Consider the following 24,031-nt stretch of genomic DNA (forward strand, 5'->3'; position numbering starts at 1 on the left):
AAGCAATAGTGGTAAAAGCGAATGCGTTGATAAATAAAATGCAGAATAAAGGAAGAGGAGACGACAACCAAATGAAAACGGAGACTCGCAGCTGCGAAGTGACGCCAGCAGCGACGTCGACAGCGACGGCGACAGCGACATTCGCTCTCTAATCAGCATGCAAATAGACGAAGCATTTGAACTGAGTTGTTGCTTTTGCTCGTACTTGTTGTTGTTGCTGTTGTTCAGCTTTTAATCTCTTGCACTCATCAAATTTCACTCATCATCAGCAGCAGCAGCACCGCAAGCAGAGCGACGCTAGCGTCAATGGCCGCCGTCGTCGTCGTTGTCGTTGTCGTCAATCGCTCAGTCACTCAGTCGCTCAGTCGTCGAGCGTCAGTTGCGTTTTGTCAGCGCGTTCGTCACGCAGCACCGCGAAAGCGAGATAAACAAAGCGGCAAAAGGAGAAGCGAAATTAATAGTTCACTAACAAAAAAAAAACCGAAACGAAACTCCTCTGCATACGTGTGTGCGTGACTGTGTTCGTGTATTAGTGCATTAGTGAGTGAGTGTGTGTGTGTGTGTGAGTGCATGCGAAAATGGGACAAGAGGATCAGGAGCTTTTGATACGCGGTGGTGGAAGCAAGCACACCTCCGCAGAGCAGCTGCATCACAGTGTGAGTCTTGTGTGTGTGTGTGTTGCATACTTTCAGGCGCCATCAGCGTGAGAACATATTTGGGCACCCATCCTCCTCTCTGCCCCCTCTCTACTCCCTCACTCCCCACTTGATCAGCATTTGCAGCCATGACATGCCGCATAACGAAAACCGCAACCGCATTGCATCAGCCAAAATGCAACACTTGGCAAAAAACGAAACAAAAAAACAAAAAGAATCTAACTATTTGCTTAGCTTAAACATGACCCAGACGTAGTTGATCACATATAAACACACAAACAGAGGCACGCATTATGCGCTGCAAGTGTTGCAACATCATGTAATTCGAGTCATGTCAACCATAGAACGATGATCTGTATTCAATCATAGCGTAGCATACTAAAAAATAAACAGTGACAGCTTTTTGTTGCAGCTAACTAATTGCACTCACTGTCTCTGCTGACAACGTTGACATATTTTTTATATACCCGCTACCCAAAGAAGGTTGAAGACATAAGGAGTCATCTCAGACTATATAAAGTATATATGGTACATACATATATTCTTGATCAGCATCAACATCCGAGATGAGCCATGTTCGATATCTTAGATATTCTGGCTGATTATGTGGTACATTTTGTACTCTTTGATATAATATACTTTAAAAAAATATTATATTTATATGTTGTATTTATTTAAAATATATTATAGAGTACAAAATGTACCAAATGTGTCAATATACCAAATAGAGCACTTGGTATATTTTTGTATATTTTCGATATATTAATTTATTATATTTGAAGAATATTTCCCATCTGATATGCTTTTACTTAAAATCTGTAGCGAGTCAAGCTCACTTGCCTATAGCTTGCTTACTTATTTAATACTACTGTAGAACAAATATATTACTACTTAGGTTCTCATCATGGTTAAGAATCAACCTGAAGTATAAGTTCCCTAAAATGTGTTCCCTGAAAAGTTCCCTGAAAAGTTCTCGGGTTACCATAGTAAACCACTTTTTATACCCGCTACATATAGGGTAGAAGGGTATTATAACCGACCCCATAAAGTATATATATTCTTGATCAGCATCAACAGCCGAGACGATCTAGAATTGTGAATTTTGGTATATACAGTAATAACTGTAGTATTTATGATTCCTAAAAATTTGGTTGCGATCAGATAAAAATTGTCGAAGTTATTAAAGAAATACTTTTGTATGGGCTGACAATCTGATACATTATGGCGTCTATGGTATATTTTGAATGCGGTACTATATCGATATACCAAATATATCATTTGGTATATTTTTAGTATATTTTGTATATTTTAATAATAATACCCCAAAATATATTTTTAGCATTTTTGTAGTATAATTGATATGTTTTGAGAATAATACCGCAAAATGGGTAGCGGGTATCTCACAGCCGAGCACACTCGACTGTAGCTTTCTTACTTTTTTTTAATAATTCGTTTTCTTTAATCGATATAATTTCCTTCAAGAGTGATACACTGTTTATAGCGACCATCGAACTTGTCGATACCATTGTTGTAGTACGATTTGTCCTTTGTTTCATCTCTTCATATGTAAATAGTCTTGCATTAAAATTCGTTTCCGAAATTCGAAATTTCTTTTCGATTTATGTTTTCATTTATCTTGTAATGAAATTTTTGTTTCAAATATACTAACATTCAAATCGTTAAAGAGATATGATTTGTGATTTCTTTTGTTTATATTTTAAAAGTTATATACTTTCACAAAGTTAGTCAGTCGAATGTTCTGAAAAAGTCTTCTATTTAAATTAAAGATTTAAGGAAGTATAACAAAAACGAAAAATAACATATGTACATATCTTCCTTGTCTATAAATGTTGACAATAGATAGCGTAATAAAATAAAACTCCTCTCTGAGCGAGAGAGCAAGAAATATTATAATGGAGTAGTTGGGCTGCATTATCTAGATGGATATCACACGCTTTCGCAGTGTTGTTGTTGTTGTTGTTGTTGTTGAACACATCTTGTTTTATGACCCTGAAGCAGTCACAGTAAATGCATTAGTTTGGTTTTGGCCAACGGTTAATGGTATCTATGGCTTTAGTCGTGCATCACATGAATGCAGCACAGATTGATGACAACACAAGGTGCAGGGGGAGGGGGATGGGAAGGTGAGGTAAGAACACATGCTCGTAACAAGTGCAGCAAGTCGAGTAACTATGTCGCTTCGTAGTGTCGCATAACAAATCTTTATAGATGTGAGCGAAGTATTACCTGTCGTCATCTTCGTTGTCGCTGTCGTTGCTACCAAGCTGTGCATCTGTATCTACAGCTATCTGTAAATGAAGCTGTATCTGTATCTCTAGATGTATCTATATCTCTTCTCGCGTATCTCACAAGTGCTTAACGCATGTTTTAGGCTTGTTTACTTTACTGTCATTGTCTTGGCTTCATTCTTTCGCTGCTGCTTCTGCTGATGTTCTCGTCTCTGTTTCGTTTTATTGATATTGTATAATCCGCTCTTATCTAGGTCATTGTTTGACTGCCCACTCAACGTATCCGTATCTCTCTCGCTCGTATCTTCACACTTCACACAATCTGTATTTATTTTGTCTAACTTCAGGCTGGTATTTAAATTGGGGGGTGCTTAAAAGATTTCACCTGCAATCTGCGTTCCCAGTCCCAAAGATTGTTTTAAAACGGAAACAAGTTCAAGCAGAAATTCCCAAAAAATAAACATTCCCAAAAATAAAGTTCACTTTATGCAATTGCAAAGTTATCACTATGGTTTTTTATTCCAATTCGGAGTCTTCGATTTACACAGAAGCCGCCATCAAACGCACTCGACTTAAGAACTTATTCAGAAAACGCAAGTTTATTCCCACCTTTCGGCTGGGCACAATCAAAGAGCATTCCAAAGAAGTATACATAACATATTTATTTGCCTATATACATATTTACTATATTTGTTTGTCTTTACTTCAAAGTCCATCGTCTGTCTGCTCTTTCATTGATAAATCAGCACAGTTTTTGCTCATACATTTTTACTTGACTTTCAAATTTTAAGGCTTTAGTTGACAGTGCTCCATATTTTGTATATTTAGCTTGCAAATTGAATAAAATAATTATACAATTTTGAAAGTCAAAAACTGTTACACAATCTAATAAATAGTTACAGAAACTATGCTGATAGTATTATACATAGATCAAATGCATTAACGTTATAATTTCAATTCTTTACATGAAAATAATACGACAAATAAAGTTGATTTACTTCAAAGCCATCTATCTAATCTAAATTGATAAATCAGTAACAGTTTTCTGTGACATTTGTACAAAATAGATTTCAAAAAGTCAAAGAATTTAGTTGCCTAAAAATGTGAATCACACCAAATAATTTATTAAGAATGCATACATCTAAAAAAAAAAACAAATTATGTATACAAATTATTATCTGCTAGAATTGACTTCATAGAAATTAAATTTTAAAGCAAGAATTCGATAAGTATTTTATTAAATTACATTTATGTTTACCTCTATCAAGTTAAAGTCAAATTACATTTTAATTTAAATACTTTTATGTGGGTTTAGTTGAAAGCCCTCAGCTTACTTTATAAATCAGTAAAGTGTTCCTATAACATTTTACTTACTTGAGTTTAAAGAAGTTCGACAATAACAAATCAAACTGAAGAAGAACTTGGTTGTATATTTGTAAATATAAATAATATATTTATCTTAATAATTAAATATAAATAAGCTGAAAAACTTCAAAAATTACTTTAAATTCAAAAATAGTATTCTAACATTTATTTATGTTAATTTAGTTAGTAAATTCATTCGCTCTTTGCATTGTATTTCACAGTATATATATAATTTTAGTGAACCTGATTTATTTTTTGTTTACTTTAAAGTCACTTGTCTACGCTCATAAAGAGATTAGTAAAGTTTCTTACTCAAATTTGAACTTGAAAACATATTTAAAAGTGTATAAAAATTAGACACATAAATGAATAATTTGCATAAGTTTCGAAAGTGGGTTTTCTTTGGAATTTGTGAGTCGAGTCAACCCAAATTTAATTGCAACTCTTTACGGCATTAGCCAGGTCAACATTAGCTCGCAAGCTGTCAAGATTTGGCTTAGGAAGTTTGACCCATGCGTAGGGCTTCCATTGAGTGAAACCAAAGCTCGTCCACTGCGGTTTAATGTCGCTACCTTCCCTTAGCCCCCCCTCTTACTTCCTTCGCTTGTGTCCCGCTTGTGGGGTTTCCACAGAGCCTAAAGCGGTGAAACATGAATTGAGGGAGGAACGCTAATTGGCGCCACAGCGAGATGATGGCCACAATATTGAAAGCATTTTGCGTTTTTACCTTCGTGTCTGAATCATAATCATTTATATAAATAATCATAAAAATTAAACAAAAGCTGCTAGGGGATGGAGGAGGGGGGAGGTGAAGTGGGAATTATGAAAATTGAGAAAATGTAAAAAATGCTGTAGGAAAAATTGTAGCATTCGATGTTGAAAATGTCGCCGCGTTTGGTTATTAATAATACGCCGTGTTGTCCAAGTTGAGTCCGGCATTTGCCCACCTCTTGCTCTCTCTTTCCCTCTCTTGCTCTCTCCCTCTCTGTCGCACACTCTGATGTCTCACTTTCTCTCTTACACGTTGTCTGCTGCATTTCAATTTGGCTTGAGAAATTGGAGACTCGCCGTCGAGGTAAACGCGAAAAATTTAATATCCGTTACATGTGGCAACAACGCTCGACTTGACTCGACTCGACTCGACTCGGTGGCAAGAGGGAATAGCTGGCTGCCTGCCTGCCCCGCCTCCTTGTGTCTCCCACAGCCACCCAAGCAAAATTGTTTTCACAACAAATGAGGCCGAAAAATGTTATTAAAAAGTTTTTCCTGTATTTATTTGCCTGTGTTATGTTCGCATTGTTGTTGCTCCTCTTTCTCTCTCTCTCTTTTTGTTGCTCTTCCTTGTTGTTGGCGTTGTTATTTTCATCTTCTTTGGCGTTTCTTAAGTGTATGTGTGTGTGTGTGTTGCAGTATTATCTGGCTGCTTGTCTCTTACATTTCATATTTATTTAATTTTTCGCGTACTTTCTACTTTGTCTCTCCTCTCGTTGTTGTTGTTTTTCTTCCTTTTTGAATAACTTATAAGCAAGTACACGGCATCTCGGCATCGACATCGCTCTTGACCAGCCACAGCCACAGAGTGGTTGCTGGCAGCTACTCGCCGACAGATGTCGCTACTAGTTTGGCACACAATATCAAATGGACAAAGTTCTGCTTATTACAATGAACTCAGCGCTCTCTCTCTCTCTCTATCTCTCTCCCTAAACTTAACTTGAGCACAAGTACTTATTTATTTTGTTGATATTGCACATCCTGTTGTCGAAGCAAGTGCCAAGCAAATTGTACTTCGATTGGAATTATTATGAGATCCGCTTGCCAGAGAACTTATTTTATCTCAGAAGAAATTCAATTGTTAATAGACTGCTGAGCAGAGTGAAGTTAAAAGATGTTTAGATGAATAAGTATAGATGGGTAGATGGAAAGTTGAACAGCAAATTTATAGAAGTAGCTACAGACATGGATAGACAAATAAATATGTAGATAAATTGAAAATTGATTGGTTATATAGCTAGAGAGTTAATGCATATATATGATATTATACATAAATAAAGTTGATTATATGTATGAATAGATACATATAAAGAAAGATGCTAAAAGTGGATAGCAAAGCAAATAAATAGCTTTCGACATAACATCGATATTTTAAGAAGTTTATAGATTAATAATTTGGTGATTAAGTGCACACATACATATATGTATATATATATAGCTTTGGATAGCTATATCGAACTTTATATATATGCAAACATTTGACATTCTTGTAGAGAAGTTAGATATATAAATAAGTAAATAGATTTTTATGGGATAATGGATAGATAATTGACAAATTTTTTGTTTGATATACATTGAATTAGATTATAGAGAAATAAAGATATAGATAACAAGATTTAAGGTTAGATGGTAAACAATGGTTATCAATATATTGATGAATAATTATGCGTAAATAGTTAAATAGTTTAAGGGTTATACATGTATACATAGGTTTAGTAAGATATTTAAGTATAAATACGTATAAATTTATAACTATTAATTAATAGATGAATAAACAACAAAACAAAGAATTAAATGCAAAAAAAAAAAAAAATTTTATGCAGTGAATCAAAAGTTGATGAAGCTAAATTAATACATTCTGAAGTAAATTAATTTGAATTAAAAGAAAGAAAACTAAGTCTTTTCATTAGCTATACTCATGTCTCAACATAAACCTATTCCTATGCCTTTAGAGTAACGTCTTTTCGCTATAGCTAAACGCGTGTTATTTTATTATGACAGTTAAGATTATATTAATCAAATCTTAACTAACATACATATCTCTACACAAACTTTACAAGCAATGCTCATAGTTCATATCTCATTTCGTAAATGATAATTCCGATTAGGAGCTAAGCTTAATATGAAGGATACACTTTCGAGAAGGTGTTAAGTAAATTACAAAATGCGCAATTGCTCAATCACTTGACACTAAGACACTTATTCGCTTCGTCTGTCTGTCTGTCTGTCTGTCTAGCATATTCATGCGGTCATTCAAACTGATTCACTGCACTCACTCAGCAGAGCAAAGCACACTTTAAGGGCAACAAAATAAAATACGAAAAGCGCAAACTTTGAAGATTGTCTCGGAGAGAGTCACCTTCAAATGGCGGGTCGCATAATAGAATGGACTCTCAACTCGACTCAACTCGACTCGAAACTGAAAGTGAAACTTAAACCCACCAGAAGAAGATGAAGAAGAAGAAAAATGTAAAGAAGCTCAGGCCAAAATCCAAAGGCAAAGGCAAAGGCAACGATTTACATTTACGCCGGGGCAATTGTCTTACGAAGTGGCAACATTGGCCTCCGCGTATTTTTGGGAGTCGACACCGTCTGCGGCTTATGGCCACCCTAATTTGCACATTTTAAACGGTCGAATAAGTGGATGAGGAGTGGAGTGAAACGGGGAGTGTTGGGGGCAACTGCTTGAATAGGCGGCGGGATTAGCACGCCGAAAAGATTTACGCGTCGTCGCCCTTTTTTATGGTTGCGACTCAAATTGAAAAGTTTCGCCAACCTTTTTTGCCGCAGCCCTTCGCTAACTTCTCTCTCTCTCTCCTTCTCTCTCTCTCTCTCTTTCTCAGCCTGGGGAAGGCGCCACTGGCCCTGTGGCAGCAACAGCGCAGAGCTGCATTAGCCAAAGCTTTGGCCAGACCAAGAACTATGGCACATTGAGCAGCAGCGGAGAATTGCCCGAGACTCTCACCTACGCCTGGCACAACGTCGACATCTTTGGCGCCGTCCATCAGCCGGGCTCCAATTGGCGCCAGCTCGTCAATCGCACACGCGGTCTCTTCTGCAACGAGCGCCACATTCCGGCTCCGCGCAAGCATCTGCTCAAGAATGGTAAGAGTACACTGAAAGAAACAAACGTGCTATAATCAAGAATAAAATCTAGAATCAAGATTGTTTGATGTGATAACTGAACAAAGAAGGTTTATTTTTAAATCAAGATCGCAAAAAAATAATAGATTTGTGATATTAACTACAATTAAAATACTTTAATGGGAAATAAAATAAAAAAAAGAAGTACATGAATGAAGAAAAAATAAATAAAAATATATAAAAGTACAAAATTAGGGAGAAGAATGTAGAGAAATAAACACAGAAAGAAAAAAATGCTAAGAATAAAATTTAGAATCAAGATTGTTTGATGTGATAACTAAACAAAGAAGTTTTGTTCTTAAATCAAGATCACAATTGCACAACAATGATTCAAGAATTCAATCTTGATTCAAGCAACGAAAAATCTCAAAATTAAACCAAACAATATTAAATTTAGATTGTTTGAAATAAAACAAAAACAATACATTTTTAATAATAGTTACAATTAAAACACTTAAATAGGAAATGCTGTAAAAGAAGTAAAGCAATGAAGAAAAAGGAAATAATAAATTATAAAAGTATAAAATTAAGAAGAAAAAAGTAAAGAAATAAACACTGAAAGAAACAAACGTGCTAAAATCAAGAATAAAATCTAGAATCAAGTTTGTTTGATGTGATAACTAAACAAAGAAGGTTTATTCTTAAATAATAGATTTGTGCAAAAAATTAATAGATTTGTGATATTAACTACAAATAAAATACTTTAATGGGAAATAAAATAAAAAGTAAATAAAATAAAAATATATATAAAAGTACAAAATTATGGAGAAAAAAGTAGAGAAATAAACACAGAAAGAAAAAAATGCTAAGATCAAGAATAAAATCTAGAATCAAGATTGTGTGATGTCAAAATTGAACCAAGAATTTGTTCACTTCTCAAGATTGAAATTGTACAAAAGAGTTTCAGGATTATAATATTGTTTAAAGAATGGGAAAAAAGTCAAAATCTCAAAATATTATTTTAAATTATTAAAAATAAAACAAAAATAAATTAGATTGCGTTTTTGTTGCATTGCAAAATCTCAAATCAAGATCAAACGTTCTTGATTAATTATAGATTGGATATACTTGATTTAAGATTAATTATGAGTTAAATGAGAAGATGAAGCAATCTCAACTCAAAACCTGCTAAAATCATGAATAAAATCTTAAATCAACATCGAAACGATGCCAAAATAATTCACGACATTCTCGTTTTAAGAATAGATAAATCTCATAATTTGAACCAAGAAGTCAGAATCTTAAATTTGGATTGTTTAAAATAATAATAATAATACAAATTAAATTACGGGTAATTTTTATATACAACACCAAAAATTAGGTTCTAATTTTAAAGGAAGGGAATTTTAAGAAACAAGAGAAAAAAGATTTAAGATTAAAAAGTTCTTAAATCAACTTAAAAATCTTATTTCAAGATTGGTTTGTTTTTGTAAAATCGAAAAAATTATAAATCAAGTCTTCGAATTTTCTTTTCAATCAATTTTCTTTTTAATCTTAAATATATGTTTTTAATCTTTAATACCATTTTTTAAGATTAAAAAATACTTAAATCAAGATTTGTAATCAACATTTCAATCTAACATACATATTTTTCTCTTTGTGTATCCCATCCCATTTTCGATCTCTCTCTCTCTCTCTCTCTATCTCTATATCTCTATCTCTATATATATCTCTATCTCTATCTCTCTATCTCTATCTCTATCTCTATTTCTATCTCTATCTCTATCTCTATTTCTATCTCTATCTCTATTTCTATCTCTATCTCTATCTCTATCTCTATCTCTATCTCCATCTCTATCTCTATCTCTATCTCTATCTCTACCTCTATCTCCATCTCTATCTCCATCTCTATCTCTATCTCTACCTCTCTCTCTCTCTCTCTCTCTCTCTCTCTCTCTCTCCCTTTCTCTTTCTTTTGCAGTTTGTGGCGTTGCCTATCCGGGTGAGTTGCTCGCTGTCATGGGCAGCTCTGGAGCAGGCAAGACAACGCTCCTCAATGCGCTCGCCTTTCGCTCGCCGCAAGGAGTTCAGGTCTCTCCCTCGAGTGTGCGTCTGCTCAACGGTCAGCCGGTGGATGCCAAGGAGATGCAGGCACGTTGCGCCTATGTGCAGCAGGATGATCTGTTCATTGGCTCGCTCACGGCACGGGAGCATCTCATCTTTCAGGCCATGGTCCGAATGCCACGTCAGTTGAGCTATCGCCAGCGTGTGGCTCGAGTGGATCAGGTTATCCAGGAGCTGTCGCTCAGCAAATGCCAGCACACGATCATCGGTGTGCCAGGTCGAGTGAAGGGTTTATCTGGTGGCGAGAGGAAGCGACTTGCCTTTGCCTCGGAGGCACTCACCGATCCTCCGCTGCTCATTTGCGATGAGCCCACCTCGGGATTGGATTCGTTCACTGCGCACAGTGTTGTGCAGGTGCTGAAGAAGCTGTCGCAGAAGGGCAAGACCGTCATCCTGACCATCCATCAACCGTCGTCGGAGTTGTTCGAGCTCTTCGACAAGATCCTCCTCATCGCCGAGGGGCGTGTCGCCTTCCTTGGCACGCCCAGCGAGGCCGTCGACTTCTTTTCATAGTAAGTAAATAGTCTCGACTATAAATTGCTTTCAATCATTATTAAATGCAAATTTAGTTCAATATATCCTGACTTAACATTTTTTTCAAACTAAAAGTCGTATGTCTTTAATCTTAATATGTTTATATAAATATCATTTATTAAGAGTCCACAATGACACAAACTTAAAATTATAAATTACAACCCATATTGAAGAGTAATACATATTTAAATATAAATCAGTTTAATATTTAAAAAATATGATTTCTAAACGTCACATAATAATACATCAAGAAACCTAAGTTAGGCAGTTATTTATTAAAGTCTCAAGTATTTTATTTTTACTATTAACAGTCAACAGAAAACGGTAATTTAAAAGTTAATTTGAAGCTAACAATTTAATTTATTGCTTCTAAACTTTGAAATACTCAGTTTTCATAGTTTGAGTATGTTTAAATTCGTACTTTTACAAAATAATAGATATTATATATTAACAAAGAGATAATAATATAAATTTAAAAACTTCCATTCCAATTAAATGATCCTTGAAATGAAATATGTTTAAGTTTAATATAAAATTTGAAAAATAATATAAAATCAATATACAATTTATAATCAGTTAAATTTAAAATTTAAAAATATAAGAATTAAAATACAACAATTTTAATGTCACATTTTAAAACCTATATATTAACACAAAAATATGTAGTATTTCATGAAATGATTATCTATATTCGACAAAGAAAACAAATTCAAAACTCAATTAAATTAAAAAAAAACAGATTTTATAAAAATTTATAATAAATAGAATGAATATACTAGTTATAAATAAAATAAAATAAAGAATCTCAACAAAATTATCAGAGATAATATCAATATTTGATTGGAAATATTAACTAAATTCATAAAATTCTTATATATACATATATCTTATATCTCTTCTCGATCTCTCGTTTAGCGTGGGCGCCCAGTGTCCGACCAACTACAATCCGGCGGATTTCTATGTGCAGGTGCTGGCGATAGTTCCAGGTCGCGAGGTGGAGTCGAGGGAGCGGATTGGCAAGATCTGCGATAACTTTGCCATCAGCAAAGTAGCTCGGGATATGGAACAGCTGCTGGCAGCAAAGACGCAGACGCAGCCGCTGGAGCAGCCGGAGAATGGTTACACCTACAAGGCCACCTGGTTCATGCAGTTCCGAGCTGTGCTCTGGAGATCCTGGTTGTCGGTGCTCAAGGAGCCGCTGCTGGTCAAAGTGCGACTCATTCAGACCACGGTGAGTAGCTGAGATTAGCTTAATTTTTAATATTATTACTGTATTCACTTAGATATAATGCGAAATATGAATTAGATTATTAACTTTGATATAATACAAAATCCAACAATATTTTATAGATATTTAGGAATAATTATTTGAACTCATTTTATGTATAATTAATAAGTATTATCATTAATTTTTTATACTTGTTTTTACATTTTCTACACTTACTTATATATTCGTAATTATTTTATTGTTATTATTCATTTCATGTTTTATTTATTTGTATAATCATTTTTTTTTTTTTAATTATTTGTATATTTTATACACTACTTATTTACTTACTACTTTATAACATAACATATTAATTGATTTACCTATAGATCAACGAATTCTAAATTAAATGGACAAATAAAATTGTGTTACTTTTCAAAATTTAAACAAAATCAGAACTTTATCAGAATTAATTTGCACCCTAAATTTACTTATTCCATAAAAATATAAATATTTTATTACTTGCTTGTTTATTTCATTATTATTTTGTTAATTTTCTTTAGTCGCCAATTTAATTGATTTATTTATTTATTTAACTTTTGACCTAGTTTCATATTTATTTAATTATTTTCTCGTATTATTACCTCGTCAAGTTTAAAACAAAATTTGAAACTAAAAAGTATACAAAAAAAATAACAAAATATATAACAAACAAATGAAATAACTTATTCCTTCTTATTTTGTTTGCTTGTTTATTTCTGATCGTTCATTTATTTTGTACTTAATTTCTTGATAATATTTTGAATATATTCAAATTTGTAAAAATGTTATATATTAATTGTTAAAATTTGGTAATAACATAAAATAATAATTCGAAATTAAATGTCAAGCAGAACAAATAAATAAATGTTTCCATTTATTAATGCGACCCTTTATATATTTAATATTTTCGCGTTTTCTTATTAATTTATTTTATTTTATCTTAAGTACTAAATAAAATGTAAGATATAAAAGTCTCAACTAAACTTAAATTAACAAATAAAATGTAAAATACAAAATTCTCAACTTAAGCTTGTGATATACATATATGAGAAATCAACTGAAAATTGAAAATAGAATACAGAAAAACATTGAAATAAAATCAAAATGAATTTCACTCTTTTGCAGATGGTGGCTGTGTTGATTGGACTCATCTTTTTGGGGCAGCAGCTGACGCAAGTGGGCGTGATGAACATCAACGGGGCCATCTTTCTCTTCCTGACCAACATGACCTTCCAGAATGTGTTTGCCACCATCAACGTGAGTTTGCTCTCAACTATCTTTCACTTTCTTTTATTTAATCCATTCCATTTCGCACTCTTTCACTCGAAGGTCTTCACCTCGGAGCTGCCTGTGTTTATGCGAGAGGCACGAAGTCGACTCTATCGCTGCGACACGTATTTTCTGGGCAAGACTATAGCGGAGCTGCCGCTCTTCCTCACCGTTCCCTTTGTGTTCACGGCCATTGCGTATCCGATGATTGGACTGCGAGCTGGCGCCTTGCACTTCTTCAATTGTTTGGCTCTGGTCACACTGGTTGCGAATGTCTCCACCTCGTTTGGCTATCTGATATCCTGTGCCAGCTCATCTACATCGATGGCCCTGTCCGTGGGTCCGCCTGTCATCATTCCGTTCCTGCTCTTCGGCGGCTTCTTCCTCAACTCCGGCTCGGTGCCCATCTATCTGAAGTGGCTGTCGTATCTGTCGTGGTTTCGCTATGCCAACGAGGGACTGCTTATCAATCAGTGGGCTGATGTGGAGGCTGGCGAGATTAGCTGCACTTCATCGAATACGACGTGTCCGAGCTCTGGGAAAGTCATTCTGGAAACACTTAACTTTTCGGCTGCTGATTTGCCCCTCGATTACATTGGATTGGTTTTGCTTATCATCAGCTTTCGAGGATTCGCCTATTTAGCGCTGCGACTGCGTGCCCGACGCAAGGAATAAAAACATCATATACATACTATATATATATACACATGCATACACTCTATATATATAAACACTTTTTTTTGTTTTTTTTTTTTAATTGTTTATTTGTGTTAAATTGTTTAGCCCATAAACCACAAAACTGCTGGAGAAAAGCAACATTTACTGTTTAGTATGCTTGGCATTTTAAATTAAATATGCTTTCTATACGCAACGCCAACGAAATTGTTATTTCAAATCTCTCATTCAGTCATTTAACAGGAGCCTCGTACAATTTGAATTGTATTGTAAATTTAAACTTGGCGCGCTCGAAATTCACCATCACAGCAAGAAATTCAACACACACAATACGCTACGTAACACACAGAGCATTGGTGCGAACGGGATAGCAGCACTGACACCACTAGCGCAACTGGATAAGCATTGAAAAGAGCGGCACGGCTATAGTTAGCTAGCGTTGTTACGACGCAACAAGCGGCGGCGACCGGAGTTGCTGCTGTTGTCGCGATTCCACCGCATTGCTTTGTTGTTGGTAAAATTCTCGCAAGAGATATTTTGTGTTTGCTGTCGTGCTGCTGCTGTTTTTTTGTTGTCTGCGAGAGTGTGTGTGTGTGTTTAACTTTAATCTAATCGCAGCCGCGTCGCCAAAACTAAGTCTCAAGTAGTTAAAATTAACTGTCGGCCAGCAAAAGTACTGCACACGCTTTCCCCCGGTCCGCCGCCGTCATCAACAAACAAAAACGTCGCGAGCGCGGGCAATTGGATCGCTTGGCTCTTCTATTCAATGTGTTGTGTGCAGTGTTGTGTGTTGTGCGGTTCAGTTCAGTTCAGTTTTAGTTAGCGTATCGCGGCGTAAGCGACGCTCCGCTCCGCTCACATTTATTTTTAAACAAAACAACGACAAACAAAACAGCGGCATCATTTTCCAATTGCAATTCAAAGTGTTAAACGCTGGAAAGTGCCCAACAAAGTAATAGCAATACCACACACACACACACACACACACACATTCCTTTGTGGCTGTGAAAGAAAGCGAGAGCAAGAGAGAACGAGTGTCTGCACTCTGTCTGCGACCAATTGATTTTTCACCAAAATATTTAGCCAGCCAACCCCCCCATAGCAAATAGCCGGCGACTATTTGACCCCCTTGGCTCGCCGCGCGTCCCCATCGCTACGTTCCATGCGCCCTTGCGCCCACACACACAGACCATAACCTCAAAACAGCTGTTGCGCTGTGCTACAATAGGCAACGTGTATAAGTGAAACAGCAACAACAACAACCAATAATTGTAATAAGAACAACAAGAACGGCAACAACAACAATAGGAACATCATCATCATGAAGATGGACATCGAAGCGCTGTGCAATGAATGGAATGAACTCAATCGCGAGTACACAGAGCTTGAGGTGAGTTTTGTTTGCTTGCGGTCGTCGTTGGTCGGTCGGTCGCAAGTTGATGTTTGACTGCGAACAGCTGCTAATGTTTGTCCATCCCCCTCCACACCCCGGTTACTCTTTGCAGACGTGCAACAGACGCTACATTGAGCTGCTGGAACAGCTGTACAGTCATCAACAAAAATGCTTCAACGAGATCAAACATCAACGCTATCGCATGAATCAAATAACGGCCTCGTTACGACAGTGAGTACAACAACAGTAACTAAACGCACACACACACACACACGTACTATGCAAAAGGCAACCCTTTAAAAATTGTATTCAATTAAATATGCTTACTTGCATTTACGTTTAGCTAGAGATGGCAGCGTGTCACGAGCATAAATTTAGTTCTAACTGCGTGCGTGACGTTATTAAATAAACAACAACAACAACTGCAGCTTAGTCATATAATAAATGATCGGAAATAACTTCAAAAGAAATTCGCACACAATTCGTAGAAATGTTTTTAATGAATTAGCAAATTACTTGTCGCTTCTTCTCAGTTTCTCTTTAGTGTTTTCGTTTTGCTTTTTTTGTTGTTTATCTATAGCTGCATTTACATCTACATAAATAAACAATTGTGTGTGTACTGCAGTTAAAAACACATACACTCACGGTAATTATATTTATTCACGCTCATTATTTTTCGTATTTGTCATTTAACGTTTCGAATTCCAAATTGTCATTGCACTTTCGTTGGGTAATGTAAACAACCCCCGTTAAAGGTTCGCCAATTTGGAATTTGATCTGCCATCAATTAAAGCTACTGTGAGAGCCCCGAACTCAGGTATTCTAATCAGCACACACACACACATACACACAACACCTATTTGGTTGCTTGCTCGCTTATCAGTTGAAACAGTTGAAAACACATGTCTTTGGGTAATTAGTCAGGAAGGCAACCTTATCGATAGCACCCGCCGAGTAACAGCAACAGCAACAGGCGAGCTTATCACTAAATACCTATTATATAGTACACCTACATACATATAGAGTGCATAGCTCGTCTTCTACACATGTCGATATATGTTGACGGTTGGTTGCTTTGCCGGTTCCAATTAGCTTTTACAGCTGTGTGTTTCTTCTGATAAAACCTGTGATAAAACTCACGTACTTATTTGTAGACTTTGTTCCGCAACTGGCGTTGAGCTGGGCGTGTTTATTGTCGTCCAAGTCGTCGATGTCATAAACTGTTTTGTTTTGTAATTGAAGGCTAACCTTTGGTCAGCTAGTTTCTAAGTAAGCCCTCTCCCCTCTGTCACCTGCCACCTGCCACCTCATGCCCCCTGTGTGTGTGTGTGTGGCAACTCTCTTCCAATTTTATGCGCGCTCTCTTTCGCTTCTCCAACCAGTCGCCCTTGACCCTGTGCTGTTGCATGAAGCGTAAACTGAAACGCCAACCAAACACTCACACACACACACACACACACACACACACGCAAATAAAAAACAAAACAAAACTCGTTGAATGACCAGCTGTATTACAGTGGGACAAAGTCGATTAGCAACTGCCAAGAAATTCTCATCATTTATTTTTTTTTATTTATGACTTCGAACTGCACTTCCAAGATACAAATGGAGAGGGCTATTTTATTAATACCCTTAATTTAGTTTGCCGAAATATTTTTGAAATCATTTACTTAGATAATAATTAATATTGATTCATATAACTGACATCTCTATATATGTCTGGAGATTACAATTTTCCTTCTTTTTTGTACCTTTCAATTTAGTTTATTTTGTTGTACTTATTTATGAATAAATATGATTAGTTGCTGATTTATTTTTCATATTATTTACTTGCTGCTATAATTCATATTAATTTATGTCACAGAGACTACGATTTTCTATAACGGAAATCTTTTTTTTCTAAAGTGTTATCTTTGAGTACAAATTATTTATGAATAATTATGTTAGGTTTCTAAAATCTTTTTCAAATCATTGCTTTTACTACTATAATAATTAATATGAGTTCATGTCTAATCTCCGCAGACATCTTAATAGACGTCTAGAGATTACAATTTCCATAATGGAAATTTTCGTTCTTTTCTCTCCCAATTGATATCATCTTATTTATGAATAATTCGAAATTATTTGTCGACGTACCAAAAATCATAAAACTTATACCTTGGGTTGCATAGTTCATTTATTTCCCATTTTGCGAATCGTTATCGCGCTTTGTTTAGACTACCTTGTGTTTTGGTTTAAGCAGGGCGATATTCAAACTGATTAGTTGTGTTAAGTGTTTTAGTTGAGTTTTTTTATTTATTGCTGCGATTACTTAATTATTTTTATAATTATCTGACTCATGGAATTCAATTTCAACTATTTGCAATTGAACTTTGTGTTTTCCTGAATTCATTCTGAAGTGTCAACAGCTGATAGCTGCATGAATTTTAGCAACTTTGTACCACTGTGCAAGGCCAAATTGCTGCAGTTGATGTGGAGTTCGTTGTTTGACGCCACAATTATGAATGCAAGCATATGTGTGTGTGTGTGTGTGTGTGTGAGTTGCTTACGAAGCGGTTTTAGTCGCTAGGGTATCGCTGTCACAACGTCTGTTGCTCTTGGACTTCTCTCCCTACACTAAGTATTATGCATATATACATTGTATATATGAATTTGGCCTTGGGCTCAGCTGTTTGCCAGATTGATTCTACGCACAGCAAAGCACATATTATGCAAACATAAACAAAAGCAGAGACGGACAGACAGAAAGTCAGACAGACAGATGGACAGTGCGCACTTGAGAATATATCATGGAAAATAAATGAAATAATTTGAAGCGATTTTTACCGCGCGGAGTGCAAATGAAATGATTTTTCGAGCGGTTTTTGGTGCAACACCACAAAATTGAGTTTGAAACAGTTTTTGAACAATTAATTTTAATTGCAATATGCAAATTGTTGACAGCTGACAAGCACTCTGATAATTGATCTTGTTGTTGTGTTTTCGTTTATTTAGTTCATTTGCTAGCCAGAGAGAGAGAAAGAGAGAGAGAGAGAGGTGTGCAATGTTCATAAACAATCAGCATTTGCATTGCGAAATCCTCGCTTTAAGTGCCACGCTAATGACCGCAACGGTAACGCGACTTTGGCGCGTGTGCAAATGAAAAAATAACTAAAAAAAACTATGAACAACAAAAAACTATTCACATAGAAATAATGCTATTTTTAGAGCACGTTTTCAAGCGAAAGCAAATTCACATATGATGTGTATATAGTATGCTATATAAATAAACTAAACGTAGATTTATACCAAACAAAAATATTACAAATGCTACGTGAACTCCACTTGACATTGAATTCGTTCATGCCATGTCAATAATATATCAAAAGACAATCTTGATAGATTAAGCTGCGCACCTCGAGCTTTACTTTGATGCCATAAGCCACATTTGTGCGTCTTCAACTTCCGGTGTGTGTTTGCATTACATAATTGATTTAGCAAATTTGCAAGTAATTCCATTGATTATAGTACGTTAAATTTGTGTGTGTGTGTTCTAACAATGTTCTAACTTATCAGACGAGCCCCATTCGAGTACTTTCCAGTTTTAGCAAAAAGTATTTCACATTCTTTTTTTTTGCCCGCTAAACGGGAAACCAAATCGAACCGTATCGAATGTCGTATGTCGTATGTGTCCGCTTATCAGCGTTACTTTTTTTTACCCTATCGTTTATTGGATGTTTAAAAATAAAAACATGAATTATGCAAGCAATTGATAAAATGCCCCAGCACTAATAAAAGTGAAACACAGGTGAAACAACAAAAGCGTCGTTCAGACTGATGTATAGATGTGAATATTCTCACAAATGTACATATGCACATACATATGTATGTATAGTTTTGGGAACATCTATAATTTATGTAGATAACTATCAATTATGTCTAAATTGAACTTTGACGTGCGACCAAATTGGAATTTCCGCGGTGAATTGATTTTGATTTGGATTTCATTTTTAAACCAAATTCCAAATTCAATCAATTGTGCAAGAAATGTCTTTCTTTTGCCCCTAACAAAACTTAAGCTTAAATCTATTCTGGATATTACTAAAAGTGATTCTATATTTATTATGCATAATTTATATTTAATTATACAAAAGTTCAGTTTTAATGTTAGTTTAATTAGTATTTTGTATATAAGTATAGTATTTATATTTTAGTATTTTGTTTAATATTTTGATGACCGCCATCACAACCAGTTATATTGTACTTAATGGTACTCTATTAAGTGTAATAGTATATTCATATACTAAATATGGCTTTTGGTATATTTTAGTAATCCTGTATATTTATTTGGTATATTGTTACACCGATATGTTGCTTAAAATCGGGAACTGTATATTATTTTTAATGCATATATCAAATATGGCTTTTGGTATTTTTAAGTATTTTTGGTATATTTATTTATGAATAATACCAGTAGCATACATTGTTGTGTATATTATTTTGTATACAATAGCCTATGTATACCACTTTTGGTATATATTAACATTCATGGTATATTAATTTAGTATATTTTTATTGATACAACAAGTGTTATGTATTTAGAATGTATATTTTCAGTGCAGTAATACATCTCAATACCAAACATAGCTCTTAACATATTTTAGTAATTTGTATATATTAATTTGGTATATTTTAACGATAATTCAGCTTCCGCGTTGCTTTGCTTTTATCTCACAGTCGGGCAAACTCGACTGTAACTTTCTTATTCGCTTTTTTTTTGTAACCTTCAGAAAATTGTTTGTTTTCTTTTTTCGTGCAAAAACAAATTAATTTTCGTATTAAGCGCAAGGTGCACAAATATGACAATAATTAGCTCTGACAAAAAAGTTTGATGATAATTAATGATATCTCATCACACTTTAGCAATTAACTGTGCTTTGTTTCAACTTGCTTTTAAAGTTCAAGCGCATGAAATTATGATGGAACTTTTGGTGTTTAATTATTATTATTGCAATTGAATTATGAGGGAATTCTGGGTCATGCAACTATATGCTGGATAAATCTAAATACCCGTATTTATAGTAATTTAAGTTAAATGAAAAAATCCAGATTAAATCACATTTTGCAATTTCTTTCAAACTCGATTCTTTAGCTGAAAGTACTTTTTATATAATAAGGTTAACGCAAAAGCAGCAGCAAAGTTCAACAGAATTAAACAAATGATTTGTTTTGACTTTTTGCAGATTTCCGTCGCCCGGTGGGCCATCGGATAAGGAGAAGCTCGATGATCTGGTAAAGATGTCGCTGAAGCGGAAGGCGCAGTTGCATGAAATTGAGCAATCGCTGCCGGCAAAATCGGGTCGTTACTTGCAGGTGAGAGTTGGGCACACTTTTGCACAACAAATTGCATTGCGAAGTAACTTTTTTCGAGCAAGCGAGCGAGCGAGCTAGCGACAATTTGCTACTTGAAACCAGTTTTCCGCACTCCGCGTCCAATTTGCGTTTACTCTACAGTTTTTCTTTCGTTTCGTTTCATTTCAACAATTTATTTATTTTTTTTTTGTCCCCTTATTTTGCTTATTTATTTTCTTTTTACTTCTTGTAGATTATCCTGGGCGATGTGAACGTCTCAATTCTGAACAGAAACGACAAAGTTCGCTACAAAGATGACTATGAAAAGTTTAAATTAATACTCAACGTTATTGGACTGATAATGGCATTCTTCAATTTGATATTTAACTACAGGTGAGTGGCATTAATCTCAATCTCAATCCGCGCACTACTCACCAGCAGCAACATCATCATCATCATTTCCATCACACAGAGCTCTGGAATTGGCCTTCATCTTTCTGCTGGTTTGGTACTATTGCACACTGACCATTCGCGAGTCCATACTGAAGGTGAATGGCTCCAGGATCAAGGGCTGGTGGCGTGCCCATCACTTCATATCGACGGTGGCCGCTGGTGTTTTGCTCGTTTGGCCCCAAGGCGAACACTGGCAACTCTTTCGCCAGCAGTTCATGTACTTCAATGTGTACATCAGTAAGTAAATACAATATATACTATATTCCCGCTATCTATCTGGACGTATCTGTATTTTATTTTCTTTTTCACTCTCTCCTTGCAGGCATTGTCCAGTATTTGCAGTTTGGCTACCAGAAGGGTCTGTTGTATCGACTTAAGGCGCTCGGCGAGCGTCACAACATGGACATCACCATCGAGGGTTTCCATTCGTGGATGTGGCGCGGTCTGAGCTTCCTCTTGCCCTTCCTGTTCATCGGCTATGCCTTCCAGGCGTACAATGCCTGGACGCTCTACAAGCTCGCCTACACGCCTCCCGATGCGCCGTGGCATGTGTCGGTGATGTCCGGTCTGTTCCTGTTGCTCTTCGTCGGCAACATGGCCACCACGTTGTGGGTGGTGCCTGAAAAGATACGCGAGCGTGCCAAGGAACGCTATCGCCTTCAGTCCATGGGCAAGTCCATGAAGCTGCGCAAGGAGATGAAGGTAAGTTGGAGAAGAGAATGAGAGAGAAAAAGAGAGAGTTGAACATTTCGCTGATTTCTTTTGATTTATTTGCATCGACACTTCAATTGCAATTTCACTAATCTCTCGCGACTTTCAACTTGCGGCTTTTATCTTTCACACAACAGAACAGCGCCAGTGACTTGGACCTTTCGGCCAGTTCCCCCACTGTGGCAGCAACAGCAGCAGCAGCAACCACACCAATAACAACAACAGATGCGGCAGCAACAACTACAGAAGCTGCCACAACGCCAACGGAGTCCGAGAAGAAGGCCAACTAAACAACACTGGACACTGAGAAACTGTGGCATTTTGAGAGATTCAAGTTCTCAATCACACTATCTATATATATGGTATATATATATAAATGCATATATATAATATACAACAAATGTATACTTTTTTTTTCTTTCGCTCGCGAACCCTTAATTTATTAATTTAACTGTTAAGTTGGAAGTTTTCACACCCCGTTTCGGTTTATCGCGCGTTTATTGATTATGCTCTTAGCTAAGCAACAGCAAAATAGCAGTGAAGAAAATAGAAAAAAACGACAAACAACAAGAACTACTGTAAATTTATATACCAACTATGTACATTTATATATTTTTTTCCGTGTTTATAAGTATTTTTTTTTTATTATGATTATTATTATTATTACTATTATTATTGCTATCCTCGCTTGTAGTCAGAAAAGAATGAGAAGCAAAAGTGATGGAGAAAAATGTGAAATGTGAAATGAAATTGTAAAGTTTTGTGCGCCAGAGAAGCGAATTGATATTGAATGAAAAGAAATTGCACTACACAAGAAAATAAACAAAAATAAACAGTGGCAAAATGGCAACAACAAAATGACACAAACAACAATAACAACAATCGAAGTCTGTTTCAATTTCTCTGTGTACTTTTCAGCTTGGTTTGGTTTTTGCGTTTGGGGTTTGCTTCGTTTCTCTCTGTTTCTGTTTTGTGTGCGTGGTGCGTGGGTGGAAGAGGGGGAGAGGTGGAGTACGGGGTGCGGAGTGTGTTTCATGGTTTGTGGGGCAATTGTAATTACATTGATGACATTGACCACAAATTATTGAATTGCGTGTAAAGCAGCGGCATTTAAAGTTGCCCCCCATTATGGCATTTTGTGCTGCTACCCGAAAAATCATTCAACAATTCCTGTGTACTCAAAAATTTCGATTGCAACTCGGTATTTGTGGTTTCATTGGTTGACTTTACCCCCTGCTCCCCATTCGCTGGAGCGCAACATTTTCTTCACAGCGCCGCAATTGCCAATCGAATTTAATCCGATTTTAATGAAAATTCTATATGAACACACAAAATGCAAAAACTGTTGCAGCAACTGCGAAACTATTTACCATTGTCTCTCTTGAAATGTTCTTCAGAAAGCGTAAAGTGCTTGATAAATGAATGACAAAAATGGCCAACATTGATATATAGATTAGTAGTGAATGGTGTTGGAAAAGTGCTGACAAATTGTGCATTACGGAGGTCGAAATCCAAATCGATTTCGATTCATTCATGAGTGAAACTATCATTAAAAAATGACAGCTTTTAGTGAGAAGTGTTTTCAAGTTTCATACTTATTAGTTAAAAGGTCAAAAAGGCCTTTAAACCGCAAACAAACTGTTTTTTAACTGTTTTCCGCATTTTGATGGCAGCTTGGATTTTTCATAAGAAATATAATATTAATAATATTAATATTAGTATATGTTTCTAATCATAGTGACTACAGTCAAATGTACTAATCTACTACATTTTCAAAGTTAATAAAATAAAAATAGAAAAATTCTTCGACTTCACATTAATTTATATGAACCTAAAAATACATATATTATATATAAAACATGTAAGAATGCTACAGTCGAATGTGCTCGACCCATTTTGAATAAAAGTAAAACAGTGCGATATTAGTCTTAAAATATACCAAATTGATATACCACAAAAATACTAAAATATAGGCTATGTTTGGTATTTTTAACTGATTGTGCTCTTTTAGCTAATCAACAGATGTGAAGAAAATTTCAGACAAACAACAATTACTGTAAACTGATATGCCAACTGCATTCGATAGATACCATAGTGTACAAAATATACTAAATACCTAAGACATAATAAGTGTTGTCCAATTATGTCTACATTTTCTATAGTCTCT

General features: G+C 35.5%; 3 protein-coding genes across 6 annotated transcripts in view; all 3 read left to right on the forward strand.

Annotated features, from left to right (window-relative positions):
* Positions 1–24,031, forward strand: part of LOC117577609 (syntaxin-4) — a 191,104-nt gene that overhangs the window by 71,303 nt on the left and 95,770 nt on the right. The window contains exon 1 of one of the 3 annotated variants that reach the window (XM_052008430.1): positions 6,457–6,461. The exons of the other annotated variants lie outside the window; for them this stretch is intronic. The gene's annotated coding sequence lies outside the window, so the exon portion shown is untranslated. Of the gene's footprint in view, positions 1–6,456; positions 6,462–24,031 lie in introns of those variants that run through there. 3 annotated transcript variants of the gene reach the window in all.
* LOC117567462 (protein white) lies at positions 369–14,857 on the forward strand. 2 transcript variants are annotated; one of them, XM_034247479.2, is made up of 6 exons: positions 369–656; positions 7,885–8,146; positions 10,107–10,761; positions 11,699–12,014; positions 13,158–13,289; positions 13,362–14,857. In XM_034247479.2, exons 1-6 carry the CDS (start codon positions 579–581, stop codon positions 13,974–13,976), a joined length of 2,058 nt encoding a protein of 685 aa, XP_034103370.1. In that variant the 5' UTR covers positions 369–578; the 3' UTR covers positions 13,977–14,857. The 2 variants fall into 2 exon arrangements, with proteins under 2 accessions (XP_034103370.1, XP_051864386.1); XM_052008426.1 differs by lacking the exon at positions 369–656 and adding an exon at positions 3,379–3,551.
* LOC117567468 (transmembrane protein 120 homolog) lies at positions 14,517–22,746 on the forward strand. The gene is made up of 7 exons (XM_034247492.2): positions 14,517–15,366; positions 15,482–15,600; positions 20,592–20,721; positions 20,954–21,093; positions 21,173–21,390; positions 21,476–21,855; positions 22,002–22,746. Exons 1-7 carry the CDS (start codon positions 15,298–15,300, stop codon positions 22,152–22,154), a joined length of 1,209 nt encoding a protein of 402 aa, XP_034103383.1. The 5' UTR covers positions 14,517–15,297; the 3' UTR covers positions 22,155–22,746.

The sequence above is a fragment of the Drosophila albomicans genome, chromosome X (assembly GCF_009650485.2).
Source record: "Drosophila albomicans strain 15112-1751.03 chromosome X, ASM965048v2, whole genome shotgun sequence".
NCBI classification, from domain to species: domain Eukaryota; kingdom Metazoa; phylum Arthropoda; class Insecta; order Diptera; family Drosophilidae; genus Drosophila; species Drosophila albomicans.

Bases quoted from the DNA above. Each gene is read 5' to 3' on its own strand.
- LOC117567462 (XM_052008426.1), top strand. From the start codon at position 3,414: ATGGTTTTTTATTCCAATTCGGAGTCTTCGATTTACACAGAAGCCGCC. The intron at 3,552-7,884 runs GTATACATAACA...TCTCTTTCTCAG, and splicing joins TCAAAGAGCATTCCAAAGAA to CCTGGGGAAGGCGCCACTGG. The intron at 10,762-11,698 runs GTAAGTAAATAG...TCTCTCGTTTAG, and splicing joins GCCGTCGACTTCTTTTCATA to CGTGGGCGCCCAGTGTCCGA.
- LOC117567468 (XM_034247492.2), top strand. From the start codon at position 15,298: ATGAAGATGGACATCGAAGCGCTGTGCAATGAATGGAATGAACTCAAT. The intron at 15,601-20,591 runs GTGAGTACAACA...GACTTTTTGCAG, and splicing joins ATAACGGCCTCGTTACGACA to ATTTCCGTCGCCCGGTGGGC. The intron at 20,722-20,953 runs GTGAGAGTTGGG...TACTTCTTGTAG, and splicing joins AATCGGGTCGTTACTTGCAG to ATTATCCTGGGCGATGTGAA.